This window comes from Martes martes, assembly GCF_963455335.1.
Source record: "Martes martes genome assembly, chromosome: 8".
NCBI classification, from domain to species: Eukaryota; Metazoa; Chordata; class Mammalia; order Carnivora; family Mustelidae; genus Martes; species Martes martes.
Window position 1 is genome coordinate 67,752,184 of NC_137895.1, and position 19,113 is coordinate 67,771,296.

A 19,113-nucleotide genomic window follows, 5' to 3' on the forward strand; every position below is an offset into this window, starting at 1 on the left:
ATAAAAATAAAATTAAATAAAACTCTTCATAATTTGTGCCAAATGTACCATGACATCTTCATTTCCAAGTGTTCCCTTTGGAGGAATTGACGCCCCCCCCACCTCCCCCCAGACAGGTCATCCACTTTCATCTGTAGCTTTGCCCTGCCATTTCCTTTGCCCAGAAGGCCAAAGGACATGGCTTTAGAGCTAGAAATGTTTTTGTTTAAATACCGACTGACTTCTTCACTAACAAGAGGTGTTAATTTGTGCAATTTATTGAATTCCTCTGAATCTCTTTCCTCACATACTGAAAGGTCAGATTGGATTATTGTAATTATAAGAGCCCATTTAAACATCTTTATGTTGTTGTTGGCACAGATAGGTGCTCAATAAAAATTAGCTAGCTTTTATTACCATTCATCTCTTTTCCACTTGCCATTATCCTGTTTCAAGGCTAGACACTTAAAGCTTTACACCTCTTTAAAACCTTTTAAAATGTACCTCGTCACAATTCATATTGTCCTCCTCTGTGTTTCCTTGGCAGTTTATACCACTTCAGGATATAATGCAAGCTGTCTGTTTCCTCTACCATATTACAGATTACCTGATAGTAGTCACATTATTTTATAGCCCTATGTACCTTGCAATAGGAATGTAATTGTTTGAACTGAGTTCTGGAAATATCTACTTTAACATTCTCTCTCTCCCTCTTTTTAAATAGTTTAACCTCTTGAGGAGCTGCCAAAATTGTTTTCTAAAGTAGCTGCCCTCTTTTACATTTCCACTGGCAGGGTATGAGGGCTCCAGTCCGTCCACAGCATCACCAAGATTTGTTATTAATCTGTTTTTGATTATAGTCACCCAAGTGGAATAACATTTTATTGGTGAAATATTCTTAATTCATTCCATAAATACTGTATTCAGGGCTGACTGTGAGCCGGACACCCATGTTAGCTATTAGGACCAGTGGTGGAAAAAAGAGACAAATGTATCTGCTCCTGGACACACAATAAATAATAAACACAGAAAGTTCTTCTCTAAGCTCCTGGATAAAATGGCGTCCCTTTCTTCTATACTGATTAGCAGGCAGGCTTCTCCTCACACCGTCATGTTTACTTTTTTACCTTAGACCCGTAGTCCAGTTTAATGGAACGATGATACGGCTATGTTCATTCTGTTAGGAGGTGATAAGCACTCTAGGAAAAAGAGCATAAAAGAGAAAGAGTGATTGAGGCTGCTGGCAAAAGGGAGGGGCAGGTTGTAGGACTAAATAGGGTGGTCAAGTTAAGCCACAGGGAGGTGAGATTTGAGCAAAAGCTTGAAGGTGAATAAGTCAGTCAGAGAGACACCAGAGAGAAGAGCACGGTGGGCAGAAGAAGCACCAGTCCCAAGGCAGAAGAAGTGACCAGTCCCAAGGCGCTGAAGCAGGAGTCTGCATGCAAGGAGCAAGGAGGCCAGTAGGGGAGTTGGCAAGGGAGAGGAGAGTAAGAGACAAGGTCAGAGAGGCTATAGGGCCGACTCACTTCTATTTTAGCAAACAGATATTACACGGGACCTACTTAGACTCAACAATTGGTCATTATTCATCTGAACTTCAAACTTAACTTGGCATTACCTGAGCACCTGTATTTTATCTGGCAACCCTACGCAGAGGCCATCGTAAGGCCTTTGACCCTTACCCTGAGTTGGTTGAGAACCACTGCAGGGTTTGGAACAGAGGAGAGACACCATCCTGCTTCGGGTTTTGAAGTTTCTCAGTGGCCGCTGTGTTGAGTATAGGCCACAGGGAGTGAAAGTGGAAACAGGGAGGCCTGGAAGGCCATCGCAATAGTCCAGGTGAGAGATGATGAAGGCTCAGATGAGAGACATAGCTGTGGAGGTGAGGAGAAGGGACCAGATTCCTAGTATATGCTGAAGGCAGAGCCAAAAGGATTTCAACATGAATTGGATATGGGTGAGAGAAAGAGAGGATCCAAGGGTGACTCCTCGGGTTTTGGCTTGAACAACTGGAAGACTAGAGTCGCATGGAATGAAGAGGAGGACTGTGGGTGGAGCAGTTTTGGGGAAGAGTATGGATTTTATTTGGGCCATGCTGAGCTGATGATGGGTCAAATAAGAGGAGGCGTCACCATCAGCCAGCGAATTTTATGGTATTTTCCATTAAAATAGCCAATAATATAATTTAAAAGGTGACCCTTCCACGAGGGACAGATTTTTCTCTTTTTACTTATTGTACTTTGTATCTTGTTATTTAAAGAGTCTTCTTGGTTCCTGAATGGCTTTTTAAAAAATATGCTTAGGAGGGGCACCTGGGTGGCTCAGTGGGTTAGGCCTCTGTCTTCAGCTCAGGTCATGATCCCAGCGTCCTGGGATCGAGCCCCGCATCGGGCTCTCTGCAGGGAGGCTGCTCCCCACCCCACCCCCCGCCTGCTTCTCTGCCTACTTGTGATCTCTGTCAAATAAATAAAATCTTTTTTAAAAATATGCTTAGGAAAGAATAGCTGGGATTGGAATTCAATTTCCTAGTTTCTTCTCCAGTATCTGAACTGCAAAACCAGACTGAATCCCAACACCCCATTTTACTTGGCAATCAAATTCACTTTTCCATAGATGTTTTTCTCCATCTCCATTCATTTTCTTTCATCCACTCTTCAACCCTTGAGAGAAAGGAATCTTACTATGCAGAACCTCTCCTCGGTGTCCTTCCAGCAGCTGAAAATCTGCCCTGGATATTGAACAGACCATCCCCTCCTTAAAATGCCAGGAACACAGTGGTCTAAAAGGCTGGAGCCCTTACTCCCCAGGAGCAAAGATCATTGTGGACGTTGGCTTGCCCTTCACTGATTACAAGTGGTTTTCAAGATGACTCTCTCTGCTACTTCTCCTCTTTTTACCCAAGTTCCTGGATAAAATAACATTTTTTTTCCTGTCCCGATTAGCAAGTGTGCCTTTTATTGCATGATCATTTTTACTTCTCTTTCTTAGACTTGTGGTCCAGTTTAATTGGACAGTGTTGACATGGCCATATTTAAAATTATCTGCAAATTTTACAACTGTAACAGGACCGTGCATCTCCAGGGATCCATTGGATGGGGGATGGAGGGGTGGGAGAACATTACTTTGGAAGCAATCTACAAACTCTGGCCTTTTTTCTGGAGGTCTTGTGTCCTATGCTGTTTTGGATCATGACATCCTAAATCAGCACACTCACGGAAAGCCTTTATTCACAGAATTGTGATGTCTTGTTTTTACACTAAGAAGTGAGTGCTAATGAACTGACAAATTACATACGTTGTGCTTTTTGTGTTTTGCAGGACTTGAGAGGGACAAGTTTGATAATAAAACGGTTTCATTTGAGGAGCACATCAAGTCAGAACACAATATGTGGCATTATTTGTACTTCCTTGTCCTGGTAAAGGTTAAAGACCCAACTGAATACACTGGACCTGAAAGTTATGTGGCTCAGATGATCGTGGTAAGTGATGAGAGCGTTTGAACCTGCGACTACATTGCCTGTGTGTGCTCTCCCCTTTACTACCCTCCCCTTCTCCCAAAACATAGACGTTCTCCCAGTCATTTTGTTAACCTCTTAACAGGACTATCAGTCACTGAAGAACCTTCATGCTGCCTAAATCACTGGACTTCTTGGTTATAGACACCAAATTGAAGTCTCAAGTGCGTGAGGATATTTACTGAAGAATTCCCTGGCACCATCTCAGTCCTGACTGTCATCTTCTGACCTCGTGTCATTGCTGGTGTCTCAGTTCTCCAAATCTAGAACTTTCCCATTGTCAAATGGGAACAGAAGAGTCATACTCTAAGAAATTCCTTGTATTTCAGAAATCAGGAGTTTAAAAAATTGAACCATGTTTGGGAAGAGCATAGTGTTTGGTCTCAGTGGGAGAACGCTGGCGTCCTGTCTATATATAGTTTGGGTTGTTGCTGACGATTGGCACTGATTCTTCCATACCTACTTGCTTCTAACTCTTTAGTAAGATTGGTTGCAGAGGCTGTGGTTGTCCCTGACTTGGACTTTCTTCTGTTTTACAGAAGATTAAAATTAAGTGGCTTAAAGAGAAGTCAGAGTTACATTAGTGTGTTATGATGTACATTTAGTGAGTATTGATGCGTCTGAAATCAATGCCTATATTCTTATAATTAAACACACTGTTTGTTGGACTTTCTTTCTCAAAACCCTTCTTACAAAACTATTTGAGAGTGAAGCTTTAGAAGAGGCAAGATCCTCCTTGCAGCCTGGTCCCGGGGTAACATGTAGTCAGCACCAATGCTGAAGCTTTGGGAGAGCCAGATGAAGGTAGCTGTGGGTCCTTCCTTCTGGAAGCTGATCATGCCTGTAGGAAGACATAAACTACAGAGGGAGCAACCAAAGACTATGTTTGGCAGGTAACATATTAGTAAGAGCAAGTTAACATTGCAATAATGTATCTTATCTGACAATATTTATGTGTCACAGGAGAGCTACGTGTAAATTGAATTTTTATTGCTAAGGATTTTTCATGTTTTTTTTTCTTTTTGACTTGCATCCTTTTTAAGATTTTATTAATTAATTAATTAATTAATTAATTTGACAGAGAGAGAGAGAGAGAGATCACAAGTAGCCACAGAGGCAGGCAGAGAAAGAGGGGAAGCAGGCTCTCTGTTGAGCAGAGAGCCAGATGCTGAGCTCGATCTCCTGACCCCAAGAACATGACCTGAGCCAAAGACAGAGGGTTAACGCACTGAGCCACCCAGGCGCCCCTATAAATTGTTCTGTGTGCACGGAGGTTTGCATCCTGCCATGAAGTTGTCATTCTTTATGGGACAGTGGGCAGAACTTAATATTGTTTCTTTTTTTTCCCCCCATGTTTCCTTTTCTGCCCTCTCTCCCATCTACATTAGGAAAAAATGTAATCAGTTTGAAGATAGGCATTCATACCCATTATTTAGACATTCTTGATCTCAAGATGCCCAAGGACCATCTTTGTGAAATAGTTTGCATCTGCTTGCTGAGGAAAAACACGTAGAATGTTATGTTTAAAATGTAACTTCACATTGCTGTATTTTATCGAAGTTTGAGTCAATTGAATGAATACATATTTACTGGGCATCTGTTGCATCCCTTGGACTAAAAGATTTTGGGGAAAGCACTGAGGAGTCCGACACATTCCCTTTCTGCCAAGGAATTTGGAGTTTAATAAGAGGGAGAGGAGAATAACAAGCCAAAAGTAGAATAGGCGAAATTCCCCAAGAGTGGAACAAATGAAAATCTGTGAAGGCTTAAGGATACAGAGTGACATCCAGCTGAGAGGTGGTGGAAGGGAAATGTGTGTTTGGGGGGGGGGGTGTTGGGGGCAGTATATCAGACAGGGAAGGATTTGTGTAGATTGGGGCTGTCTGTTGGATTAAGACTGATTTCCAGTACGAGGGAGCAGCCTGAACAAAGGCATAGAGACGGAACACTCAGACACCCAGGGGGCATTGGCCCAGTTTCACTGATATATAGTCCACTTGTAAAGAAGCTCTGAGACATAGGATAGAGAAAGTAGATTGGACTTTTGGTGGTAAGTGTCAGTTTGGGCTGTCATTTCATCAGGAATGGGAAGCCACTGAAGGATTTCACTGTGGGAATGATGTGGCCTAGAACAGTAGTCAGGCCATGGTATGTAGGCTGGTTGGGAGAGGGGAAAGATGAAATCAGAGGTGGTATTTGGCAGTTGATGAGATTAGGGGTAGGGAGGATCAGGGGAGGCAGTAGACTACAAGATGAGGCCAAGACACCTGAGGTTGTGAGCCTGGTCATTGGGAGAAAGGTGTTGTATCAGTTACAGAAGGTCTTCTGCAAGAGGAAAGGCTGGTCAGAGAAGAACACTTGTTGATTTTGAAATGAGTCTAGAAGATGAGTCATAAATCAGGAGGGGCAGGGTAGTGACAATACCACAAAGCCTTTGAGCCAGGAAGATCTGGGCTCAGACCTTAGCTCTGTCACTTACTTGCTGTGTGGTCTGGGATATCTTGGGTCAGTCTTTGAACCTATTAGGGCCTCTGCCTCCTCATCCAAAGGGAAGAAGATTGGTGTGAGATACGTGAGATGATCTTTTAAACGTGGATAGCACAGTGGAGGTACTCGGGAACTGACAGTTTTCACTGTGACTGTCTACATGAAGTGACAGTTGAACCCATCAGATTAGGAAGAGAGGGGTGAAGAGAGCATGTGTAAAGAGAAAGGAAGAGAAAGCCCAAGACAGAACCTGGGGGATCCCCCATTCAGGAAAAGAAGAAAGACAAGTAAAAGAAGTAGAAAGGAAGACATTAAAAGAGGCAGAAGGGGAACCAGGATGTGGAGTGTGTCAAAAGCCAAGAGATGAGCCTCGCAACGTCAGAGTTTCGACAGCATTAATTGCTGCAGAGAAGGCGTGAAGAAGAGACTGGTCAAACAGAGCCTTTGGGTTTTGTAATAAGGACATCACCAGGTGGCTTTTACCACAAGACACATCTTTCACCTTAGCATGAAAACCAGCCTTTGGCCGAGCACTTGTGCTTGAATTTTTAAGGATCCATGTCATTCCATGTTTCTGCCCATCCTATGCCGTCAGCTCTCTCCAGAACCGTGACGGGAGGGAGGAGCCCTCACCCGCTTATTCCAATATAAACTGTCTCATTGTCATCCAAGCAGGGCATGGCCAAGACAGCAGGCACCGTTTCTGAATTTCAATGGCCAGGAGAAGGAAGAGTGAAATTATTAAGCTCAGGACGGATGGAAACAAAAAGTCATTTACACAGAAGAGTGCTCACTTACTGGAAGAGCCTTTTTGGGAACATTTCAAAAAGTCTGTAGCTAATGAATCCAAATGAGAAAATCTGTTACTCCAAGCTCTGTGGAGATTATGGCCTTAAGTCCTGATCCTCTGGGAGGAAGAGAGAGAGGAGGAGAGAGAGGGATTGGGATTTTAAAGCACAGAGCAAGTTAAAGCAAGTCAGTTCAAAGACTATATATTTCCTCTCCCCAGCCCAGAGGCAACTACTCTCAACAGTTTGGAAAGAAACCTTACAGACATTTCCTTACCACTTTTATTTTTGCTCCTTAAAAATAGCTTCATTTACCAAGTTGATTTAAGTGCTTGTTTATCAGTAGAGCTTTGAAAGCAGCTTTAAATTCCTCATAATTGATGTACCTTTTACCCTAAAGGATTTATGCAAAAGAAAATGAGGAAGTTCCTCATATTCATAAAACAACTTATCTGAATTCCACTACCCTGTTTAAGTGCAGCTGATTTGTACTTCGAGACCCTTAGGATGGTCTTCCTGCCTAAAGCTGGCATGAGGAAAAGGAGAAGATAACAAGTTTGGGGCATATTTCTCTCCTCGGTGTGTTTTTCCACCTCTAGAGCTTCACTTGATTACTAGGTCAATAAGGAGTATTTATATCAATATGCATTGAATCATACATTGTAAATAAATTGATTTCTAGAGGTTAGAATCTAAGGAAATGTACTCGTGCCTCCACATCCATCCAGTAATAGGATCAAGACTCTGAAATGTGAAGAGAAATTGAAATCTTCCTTCCCGCGCCTTCAGAAGCTCAACTAAGCTGTTTGAGTATCAGCCACTGTCCAAGTACCTGAATGAATACAAAGCTACTTCTGGGATATTGTTAGGGGAGGTGTGAGTTGATCAAGGCATTTGGGGAATATATTTTCCCCTGGCAAGCAAACCCTCATTTTTGATAAGAGAATTGATATTTTGAGCTTGTATTTATTGGGAACAGAAAACGAGACAGGAAAAGGAAGGCCCATGCTGGAAAGGAAAAATCGTGAGAGGGAATCCAATAAACTGGAAGAAAGGGTGTAAAAGGATAAATCTTCTAGCCTGTACTAGTAATGGCCTTTGAGCATCACTAAGCCCTTTCGCTTCTCCCATTACCCAAAGGATGATGACTGGGGAGGAAAAAACAAAATTGAGATCATTAGAAAAAAATGCCCAAGGCTTTTAGATGTTTCTCTAACATTTTGAGGACATTTTCCGATTTTCAGTGTTCATTTGCTATGATAGGGTTGGGGCGGTCGGGGATATTTATGACTTAATTTGGCGAACAGCAGGATCAAAACAAGAGGTGCCGGGGCACCTGGGTGGCTCAGTTGGTTAAGCAACTGCCTTCGGCTCAGGTCATGATCCTGGAGTCCCAGGATCAAGTCCCACATCAGGCCCTCTGCTCATCAGGGAGCCAGCTTCTCCCTCTGCCCCTCACCCCTTTCATGCTCTCTCTCTCTCTCTCTCAAATAAATAAAATCTTAAAAAAAAAAAAAAAAAAAAAAAAAACAAGAGGTGCCCATAAGAGAGGTATTGTGCCCATTCAGAGACCTGCCACCTTCCCTGTGTGCTCCGCTGTGCTTGGCTGTCACCGAGACTCTGGCTGGCCATGCCACCCCCCCACCCCCCAGGACCATGGGTTTCTGAGGATCACTTCCTCATTTCAGTACAGGGTTCTTTTAAGCTCTTCTATTTACCAGACTCCTGTCCGGTGTCCCGCTATCATGGTGATGTCTGCTAAGACAATTTAACTCATGCTTTGGTTAACATAATCATCATCTTGACACAAAAAAGAGTTGTGCGTTTCTTGAAGGCCATAACCAGGAACAGCACAGCCCTTTGTTCTTTGTAATAGGAGAGCAGGTAGTATCTGTAATATGCCTTAAAAGCAATTTGATAAACAGTGAGTGCTTCCTGTCTCCTAGCAGCTGTTTATGGGTTTGATACAGAAGGCTAAGTAAGAAATAGTCTCTTTCCCCCAGGAAGTTCGACACATTTATTCAATGAATAATAAAATAACTAGTAAATTAACAAATGAATTTTTTTTTCTTAGCCCTCTGGTAATTGGAGATAATTTATAGAAAGATATGTGACAATAGCAGCAGGAGTTTAGAACATGCATTTCTCGTTAGTCCAATGTCATCTTTTCCCCTCTTTCTAAAATTGGAAGATAAAGATGCAGCAGGAAGGGTTAGGCCACCTGAACCAAGTATAATGAATGCAGTATTAGTCATGGGGCTGATCTGAGAGCCACTTTCATCCCCTCTTGCCGTGTTTCTCAAGCCCAGTCCCCCTGCATTCATGCCTACATCCCAGGAGAGGGTCTGAGCCTGCTCCTGGCCAGGGGCACACGTGTGCAGTGGAGGGTTTTACAGTGGAACTCACCCTAAAGAATGAATTCTTTCTTGCAATAATCTGTTGAGATGTCTGAAAGAGAGGGATGGTCCTTTCAATGAGATAGAAATCTAGTCACCCCTTACATCAGCTCCAGAAGGGAGGAAAATAACTAACAATTTTCCAGATGTTCTCTGTGTCTAGAACCCAAAATCAGTCTTGTTTATAGTTAAGCCAGGTTTCGAGCAGTGACTGTTGGACGGGGAGGTGTTTGGGCTCCTGAAAGACATCAAGTCTTCAAGGATTTGTACGCACCCCTCCTCCGTGCATTTCCCGACTTAATTTCTGTATTATTGTTATGTGTCATAACTATGAAATTATATGTCCCTATTCTATTGTTTCTAATTTATGCTAATTGTGTAATTGGATCTAATTAAGCCAATTATGTAACTGCTCAGTCTTTAAAACCTAAGGCTTCAGAACTTCATAAGACACTGTTAAAAATGTTTACATTTCGAGACAAACCAAGGGGGTCTTTGCAGCTCAAAATGCACAATTAAGAAGTAAAAGTATATGTTGAAGGAGATACCACATTTCTTTCCATATTTTTAGTCCAGACATGTGTCTTCAATTTAAGAGGGATCCTTTTCGCTTCCCAACTCTGGATTTCATTGTCACTGTGGGGTCTCTCTACATTATTCTAATTTCTTATTTCATATGCATATATAATATTCATGAATTACCACATTTAACCTCATTCTCCTCTTCTTTTTAATTTGTAAAAATAGAGATAGAAATGGTAAGTACTTTCCGGGGCGGCGGGGGGCGGGGGTGCTGTACACAGAGTCTTCATCTCAAAGACTGCGTCCTCGGGGCCGGAAGTGAGGGTAAAGGACTGGGGCCAAACTGTGCTTGAATGAGCTTCGTGGAGGGGAGTGCGACTAGGAACAGAGACGAGAGCCTGAACTCTTCAGGCAGAGAATCTGCTGGCAGCCAGGGGATAGTTCTCCAGGCTCACAAAGCCCAAAACTGGCTTTTGTTAGTGTTTCTAGTCAGTGCTGAGCAGAAGGAGTAAGCCGAGGTAATCGCTTCTGAAGTTTAACTTCTTGGGATTTCCGTTTACACGATGGGTGACTTTTCCCTCTGCACTTCGCTTTACCCATCCATGAAGCAAGTACGACCAGCCAGTCTACACTAAGAATAGAATTGGCTGGTCCCAGGAGGCCTCCTGCTGTCCGGGACCCTGTCCCTGTCCCTGTGGTTGCTGGACTGAGGGTGAGGGAGGGGAGGATTCCAGGGTCCCAAGGAAAACACCTGAGCAGAGAAGGCTGCAGTGTCCTAGGGGGAGAGGAGCCTTTGGAGGGCTGGGACAGTGGCTCATTCAGCAGCTAAGAAATATTGTAGTAGTCTTAGCAACTAGTACAGTCGTATCTACGTGTCCCAGCTGAGTGTTGGCCGAGGATATAAGAAGACTTTCCTTGCAGAGTTGCTATGAGGACCAAATGAACTCACGAGCACTAACCGCACTACTGCTGATATAACTGATGTCTGATGAATGCTGACTCTCTGCCAGGTGCTGTGCTAAGTGTCTGATGTGTGTCCTCTCTTTTACAGCCCTGGGAGGCACTCTGCTAAGACTGTGGCCATCCCGCCCATGAGGAAGCAGGCTTAGAGAGAACTGATGACTTGCCCAAAGTTGCACAGCCAGTGGGAAGGCACGCCATGTCTGTAATGTGCCCGGCACATGCAAATGGTCACTAAGTGCTCTGTTTTTATCTGATGCCATGTGGTGTCCAAAGCTAGAAGCCATGCTTCCTTTGAGAGCCGGCCAGGCCGGCTGCACAGCAGGCCTCGTGCTCTGCAGACAGTGGGAGGTGGAGGCGGAACTATACACATTCAGTCCAGTGCAGGGAGTGGACCTGGGCGGGAGACAGGAAGTCAGCTGACGGCCCTACAGTTGCAGGAAGGCCTGAGAGGAATTCAAATAGGAAAAATGTGCTCATTCAGAGCTGGGTGGCAGCTGCACGCTTCCTACAGTGATTTGAAGGATTGCAATTATAATTATTACAATTGCAAGCAAGGAAGACAGAGGCCGCAGGATATTTCAATTTAATTTGGCAAGAATTTGCCAGGGAGCGCTGCGCACAAGGCAGCGATCAAAACAAGAATAAAACTTGGTCACTGGCCTCACAGAACCACAATTTGATAGAAAAGACAGCTACCGTCACTGGAAACAATAGCGCACATTAGAACTCTGGTGAGAGGTCAAGCAGACGTACCCACACACGGCATCTGGAGAAATCTCAAACGGCGCTGTTCTGCTCCTGCCTGAAACCCTTCCAGAGGTACTTGGAACAAGATCCACACTCTTTCGCGTGGCCCATTATGCCACCTGGCCCAGCCTACTTCACCAATCTTGCCTCATTCCACCTTCTTTAGCCAACTACATTGGCTAAAGTTCAACCACATTGGCTCTTTTCTGGGAAATTCGCACATCTTCCCGGGCCAGAGCCTTGGCACAGAGCTGCCTGCTCTTTGCAGTTCCTGTTCCTAACTCTTTCCATGACTGGCAGCTTCCCCAACACCCCCATTCCAGTTACTTCTCTCCTGTCACCCTTTCGAGCACCGAAATTAATCTGACCCTAATATTGTTTTTATATGTATTGATGTGTCTATTCCTCTCTACAATGACATCGGTATTTACACACCTGGTTTGATCACCGCTGTATTCCCAGCACCTAAATTCACGCCCAGCATGCCGAGTGTAGATTTGTTGGGCGGAATGAATAAAATGGGGAACCTCAGGGGCACAGATGACACAACAAGTCTTTGTGGCTGAAGAGACCGGGGGCAGTGGCATGGAGAAGATGATGAAGAGAGTTGGACCTTGAAAAGGATTTTGACGGAAGGGATAGAAGGGAATATATTCCAGACAAGGTGTTTATCTTAAAGGGAAAGTGTGCATAGCCAAGAAGAAAGGAAACAAAATTTATGATATGTGCCAGCAGCTTTGCATGTTATTTAATTACACCCATTTTATGGAAACTGAGGCTCAGAGAAGTTCATTACTTATCCAAGGTGCTTGGCAAATAAGCGCTTGAACCAGGACCGAGCTACAAATTTTTCTGGGGCCAACCGCTATGATTTTTACCTTTATGCTATGTTTCATCTACTGAAGAATCAGGCAAAACTTGACTAAGATCAATTATTATGTGAATCAAGTGTTGGAGAAAAGGTAGGGGGAAAAAACCAAAATCAAAAGACATCTCTGAAAGGAGGAAAGGATGTCTCCGATATTTTAAGGAATTAGAATTCTTAGTCTCTCAGTTGAGATATGAAGTAAGATGCCTTAAAAATGCAGCCAATAAATTACTTCCCATTGGTGAAAAGTTTGCTGGTCAAACAAACACAGGCACTGGGCTGCCTAGGGTTGAAGGCTGAGCTTCCCAGAAGCTTTGGTGAAACAAACCTACAACAAAGGAGAGATGATGGCTTAGTGCAGTGGCAAAACACACCATGGAGTGGACATCCTGGGAAGGGAGGCTTCCTAAGGTCATTCCAGACGCTTGAGTAAGTCAGGGAAATGAGGATGGAGCTGGTGGAGGGAGCAGTTGGGCCTATGTAGAGAAAGAGTGGGGCTAAGCAAGGGGACGGGAGGTAAAGGAACCACCAGGATCCAGATCACAAGGGCCTCTTGCTTGGGAGTCTTTACTCTATCCTGAAAGCTAGAGGAAGCCCTTCAGAAATCTTAAACCAAAGAGACAAGGTCAGGCATGGATATTTAGAAGGCATGTTCCATGGGAGTGAGAAATGGATACGAGGGGACCATCAAGGAGCAAGAAAACGAGCAGGTAGAATGAGTTCATTACCCAGTAGCCATGATGAGGGCTGATGTGAAATGCCACTGGAGAGTGAGAAGAAATGGCGGATGTGAAGAGGTGTAGGTAGAGGATTTACTGACGGCAAGGGGAAGGTGGTGGCTCAACCTAAATCATTGGGGTTCCGCAGGAGTAAGTTGGAGAAAGGTGATAATCTCAGCATGCCTCATAGTATCCAAGTGCCTAGGTCCTATTTGGGTTTCCAAGTGCATAGGACCAATAAGAAACTGAATACGTGGTTCTGGAATTCTGGTGAGAAGTCTAAAATGGACAGTCCACTGGAAAAGATAAACTATCACGAATATAAGATTTCAGTCTTCTTTGATCACTAGGATGCCCCAGGAGCATCAAACAGTGCCTGGTATATAGTAGATACTCAATAAAGGTTTATTAAATGAGTATAAATATTTATTAAGTCACTAGAGAACACAGGATACATGACATTACTGATGAGGACAAGGCTAATCAAGGGATACTACATACAGTAAGTCAGAGAAAGCATGTCCTTAGGCTAAAAGATAAAGAGGTATAACCATTAATTAACACAAATAATTACCAATGATGATGATGATGATGATGATGATATCAAGAGTCTTCCACACAGATTTTACTTAACAAAAAGTAGAAACTCCAGAAAGGAGAAAACAATTTTCATAGGACTCTTAAAGAAGATTTTAACTTCTCATCTGCAGGTGAACCTAGAAGTGCTTTGGTCAGCTTTTGGGTATCTTGTGACCTAACATTGATTAATAAGCTTTAGTATGGAATTATGTTGCAAACCCAAATGTTTACAGCAAAATGATTTGGATTTTGTTCAACATCCAGAATCCTCTTTGAAATGGTGACCCATCCTAAGTCATTTATTTTGAACTTACAAAGGGATGCTCACATCTCCAATTCTCATAACCTTAATAAAAGGATTTCTTCCCACTGTGCTGAAGAAAATTCTTGTTTCCCAGTCCTACTCATTACTGTAAGATCTTGTTCAATTCTCAGTTGGCTTTCTGGAATAATCATGTCCACATTGTTAGGACTGATACATTTTATTCAGAAATACTGGCTTTCTTCCAGAGAGCAACAGATACCATCAAAATGTAAGTTGTGGGAATGAGAACTATATACCGTAAAGCCACGTGACTTCTGTCTAGTGGATTTTAATAGACTAGCCATTGCCCAGGCCATGTCATGAGTCATTAGGGGAGATGGTAATTAAGCTCTTGTGTTAGGTAAGGTTATTAGGCAAGCCAATTGCCATTGGGTCTTGGACTAGTTTTAGCTAAGGGAACTCCTGAAAAATAAGTGCTGAGCTTTACAAAAGTGATTCAGCTCTTGTATGTCAAAGACTTGTCATTTAATGTCATGTTAGTGGCATCTGTTGCCTTTTGGGCGATATAGAGATCAAGGGGTTTTGACGAAAGAATGGTGGCTGAGGTAGGTTACCTCAGCTCTCTGAGTCTGTTTCCTCATCTGTAAATGGAGGTAGTATTCTTTAGTAAGATTCTTGTATGGTTTAAACAAAATCCCATATATCCTAGTGCCTAACATGATGTCTGGTTCAGGGTTATTGCTCAGTAAGTTTTTGGTCTTTCCACTTCTACTTAAAATATTTAGCTACTTAATAACGGTTCAATTAAATGCTACTTTGCAGATTCAGAGCATTCTTAACCCTTTTAATGTTCAAATCACATTACTGATTCTGCATAGTGGTCCTCTTAGGGCTTAGACAATGGCCAACTTGCATTCAGTCAGTGAACACTTACTACCTGCTGTGTCCCGAGCACTGTGCTAGCCCCTGGAAAGGGGGACAGAGGACATCAAGACAGGTGTGGCCTGTCACAGAGCTTCCTGTTCAGAGCAGAAGGCAGATCCTAAAAAGCCCCCACTGTTGTTACATAGTCAAGTAAGTGTCACCACTAGGACAGATGGTGCAGAGGAACCTTCCTCTCTTGTGGCCTGACTCAAACTCCAGCCCATTTGCCACCTGTTTCTTTGTTAACCCAGAAGTCAAGAGCTCACTTAACCTATTTTAATTGCTTGAAACACTGATGAATCCATCTGAGTTTTACAAGTGATGTTAGGACAGATCTTCCCGCAGAGAGTATGGTGAGATAGTGCCAGGAGTGTCCCCAAGAGCACACGGGGACATTGTGAAGGGAAGCAGAACAAAGATTGTATAAGAACAGATTTTACCTCCCTTACCTCCCTTACTTAATTTGCTCACCCCAGGGGATGGGAAGGAGGCACTTTGCCTTTTTCTTGGCTCTGTGATGGGAACAACAAAGGAAGTCAATTTCATCTTCCAAAGAGTGCCTTCTAAGCTCCTTCAGGTGAAGAACTTGCTGCACATTTCAGTCGTACAATCACCTTTTCCGTCTCTTTCAGCATTGGAAAAAGTCCCTGTGAAAGCACACACGTTTTGTTTTAGATAAAATATTCCAGCTCTCTAAGTTTCCTTCTGCACTGGTGTACCACTGTCACAATGAACTCTTAAGGAAGGTTTCAAAGTGTTTCTGTTGCTCTGAGATTATTGATTAGCATCTCAAATGCAGCTGACATAAAAACACCAGTTCACCAGAATCTGAAGTTCAAAAATAGCCAAGCTCAAGGGTGGTTTATTTGCATAGGTGCCTGTAACTTTACAAAGAGATAATCGCCCAGGGTTTTCTTCTAGCTCTCCGGGTGCAAGTTGTGCTGTCAAGGCCCTTGGCCGTGGTTCTGTCTGTGATTTCGAAGAGGTTTGACTTCCATGCACAGGAAGTCCTCATTCATGTGAGAATCTGAGGGGTTTCCAAAGTCTCTTCTGTCCCAGTTCTAAAATTCTGACAACTCTAATATCTACAATATTTTTATATCAAATTCTGAGTATGTTACTCTTTGTTTTATATTACAAATGGGAAGCCGTTGTGGCAGGAGTTCTGGAGTGGTCAGAATTGAACTATTTCCATTGTCTTCACTGGGAGGACATATATGGACTGCCCCCTCCACCAACCCCAGCTGGAGTCTGGCTGTTAAATCCCCCAGTCTCCCGCTAATATGATTACACCTCTGTGCTGCTGGCCATCTCTGTAGGACGACACTGATTAGGGACCAGATCGTGAATTTTCCTGTAAGACCTGAAGCCTAAAGCCCTGAGGAAATTCAACTGTGCTTCTGGCAGGGGTCAGGAAATTTCCGCTGTGTCAGGCTGCACCTGTGCCGCGGGGCCTCAGAGAATTTCTGTTTCCTGAGCTGAGGGCCTAGTACTATGTGGAAGCCCTGAATCCAGTTTGAAAGTATCATTAGAAGACAAGGACTTACCGCTGACAGATTAGTAAAAAGATAATTCCTCTTATTGGGGATTGTAGAATCGATTCTTACTTGAGAGCAGCATGTTTTCCTCACTTTGTTTTCTAGCATATACCTCACTTGTTATGGCCCAAGTAACCAAGAATAATGTAAGAGTCTGGTGTGTTGAAAGAGAGTTGGGATGGGGTGTTGTGTGTGTAAGAGAGACACAGCGTGGCCTAGTGCTTTAAACATGGACTGAGAACTTCCAGAGCCTTGGGCAGGTAACTTAACCTTCCTATGTCTCAGTGTCTTCATCTGTAAAATGGGTAAACATCTCTGCCTAGAGGGTTTTTTTGAAGATTAGGCAAGTTGATATTTATAGAATATCTGATACATGGTCAATGTTACGTTCAATTTTAAAATATATATAAGATAGGATCAGAATAGCACTTCAGGGCTCAAAAGACTATTATTTACTCAACAACATTAATTTAGTGCCTACCATGTCTGTAGCAAGGGGTTAGATATGGTAGGGGGGACAAATGAGAGACAAGTAAATGTCCTGCTTCAAGAATCTAGGGCCTAATAGGAAGAGCATGATATGTCGTCCTGAAGGTTGGATGGTGCTACCAGGCAGTGCCATTTTGATGAGCTACAGATGAGGAGATATCAAGCAGGTTGAGGAGAAGAGGCTGTGTATAAAAGAAAGCAGCAGATCTGAGCAATATCAAAGCACAGATGGGCCCACCCACCTGGATTAGGTTGGGACTAACTGGTAGCAGAAATTAATTGCTCAAGGTAAGAAGTTTCTGCTTGATCGCACAAACAAAGTAGAAACATTGATGACTTTTAAGTAGAGGAATTACATGGTTTTTTTAATAAAGCCTCCGACAGTTCGTAGTAGGATGTAGTAAAGGGGCAAGAGGCTGGAAGAAAGAATGATCAACACACAAATGTAAAATGTGATGGAAGGAACGCATAATAGAAAGCAAGGGATGGGTGTGGTGGAAAGACTTGACCAAGAGTGACGATGGGCTGTTGTTCTCGTTCCACCACCCATGAACCAGGTGGGACCACACTCCTCCCAGGGTCCAGCCTCCCTGGCTTTCTTTCTAAGGTTTCCAGTTCTGCCCACCTTGTCTTCTGCTCTTCCCGTCACCTGGAATGCTTATCTTTAGAAATTAAAATCCTCCTCTCCTGGCCAACCCAGCTAAAGACCCAGGGCTACCTTGTCATCTCTTACCCAAGGCCTGCACCCCTATCTGAAATGATTTCCCTGTCAGTTCCTTTAACTACATTTAAAAGTTATCTCTGTTTCCCTGGACACTGGGCCCTTGATGGTCTTTGTCACTGTTTCTCCAGTACCTAGAACAGCTTCTAGAATAAAAAGGCTCTTAAAAAACATTTGTTGAACAGAGTCATGAAATGACTGATCTCCAAGGTTCATCCACACCAACTTTTAACTCCCTAATTACAGGTGCAAGATAAAGTAAGAAAAATGTTTGCAGAAAATGCATTTAGGAGAAGGGAAAAGAAGTCTAAGGCTTTGAGTTTGGGTGACTAGAAGAATATGTTTATTGACTGAAGTATCAGTAGTTATTCCTTCCCCCAAAACATTTGGGGAGACAGTGTTTTTGGTTGCCAGTCCATTCCGTGTATTGGTACTCTCAGCAATGATTCCATTGGTTCTTAGAAATAACAAAACTGGATTTAGGAGGGTGGACTGACCAAAACTGAAGATGGAGTTTTGAAATCCTTGCTAACTGACAATAACAAATTTATTTCAAAGTATTAGTAGAGCTATTGATATTTGAATGAAAATTCCACATGGGGGAAACACACTAAAGGAAAGTGGTAAGAGACTTTAACACAGTAAATCAGTGTTAACATGTAATATTTACATGGATTTGCTCATTGTTTAGGACAGCAGAGGGGCGGGACTAAAATGTTCCCTTCCCATTACAGCTTGGCTATGGATAGATCACTCTGCCCAGGTCCATTCTGTCTTGTACAGTGGCAGTGACCAGGAATGCTCTTCTGACCCACAGGGGTGTAGTATAAACCATCCTGGCATGAGCAGGACTGCCCCCATTACGAGTTCATTGGACAGTCGCAGAACCCCAGAAAAGGGATGGTTTGCAGTACCATTCTGATGCTAACCACCCAGAGTTAGCTCAGACCCCACAAGTTAGAGGGCATGGTCCCCAATAAGACTGCTCTGACTTCAGGTGCCAACTGCACTTTGGGTGTCCCCAGACCCCTGCCCATCTGAAAAGCTGGCTTCACATTCAGAGATTTCCATGGCTCCTTTGGGTTTGATAATTCACTAGACTGACATACAAAACTCAAAGAAGCACTACACTTCCAAATTACAGTTTTGTTATAAAGAATGTAGATCAGGGATAGTCAAATGAAGAGACATATGGGGCAAGATGTGGGTGGGTTTCAAACAGTGCTTCTGTGCCCTTTTTCTGGAACAGGGCACATCACTGCCCGGCACAACAATGTGTCCACCAACCAGGAAGCTCCATTGAGTTTCAGTGCCCAGAGTCTTCATTGGGGTTTCATTATATAGGCATGACTGACTTAATCATTTGCCATAATACTGAACTCAGACTCCTGCCCCCTTCCTCTCCCTGGAGGCTGGCTAATTCAAAGCCCCAACCCTCTAATCCCACAGGTGTTCTTACCGGTGACCAGCCCCCACCCAGAGTGGTCCCAACTCTTAACATAAACTCTGGTGTGATCCAGGGGGCTTATGAATAACAAAGGCACTTCTATCCGTAGGGAAATTCCAAGGCTTTTAGAACCTCCCTCTCTAAAATCAGGGACAAATACTAGTCAC

At 43.3% G+C, this 19,113-nt stretch overlaps 1 protein-coding gene across 1 annotated transcript in view; it reads left to right on the top strand.

Moving 5' to 3' along the window:
* The window catches only part of ITPR2 (inositol 1,4,5-trisphosphate receptor type 2), a 485,801-nt gene that overhangs the window by 434,465 nt on the left and 32,223 nt on the right, over positions 1-19,113 (top strand). Inside the window, exon 55 of the mRNA XM_080811707.1 lies at positions 3,297-3,457. Within this exon, the coding sequence (XP_080667833.1) occupies positions 3,297-3,457 (161 nt within the window). The remainder of the gene's footprint in view (positions 1-3,296; positions 3,458-19,113) is intronic.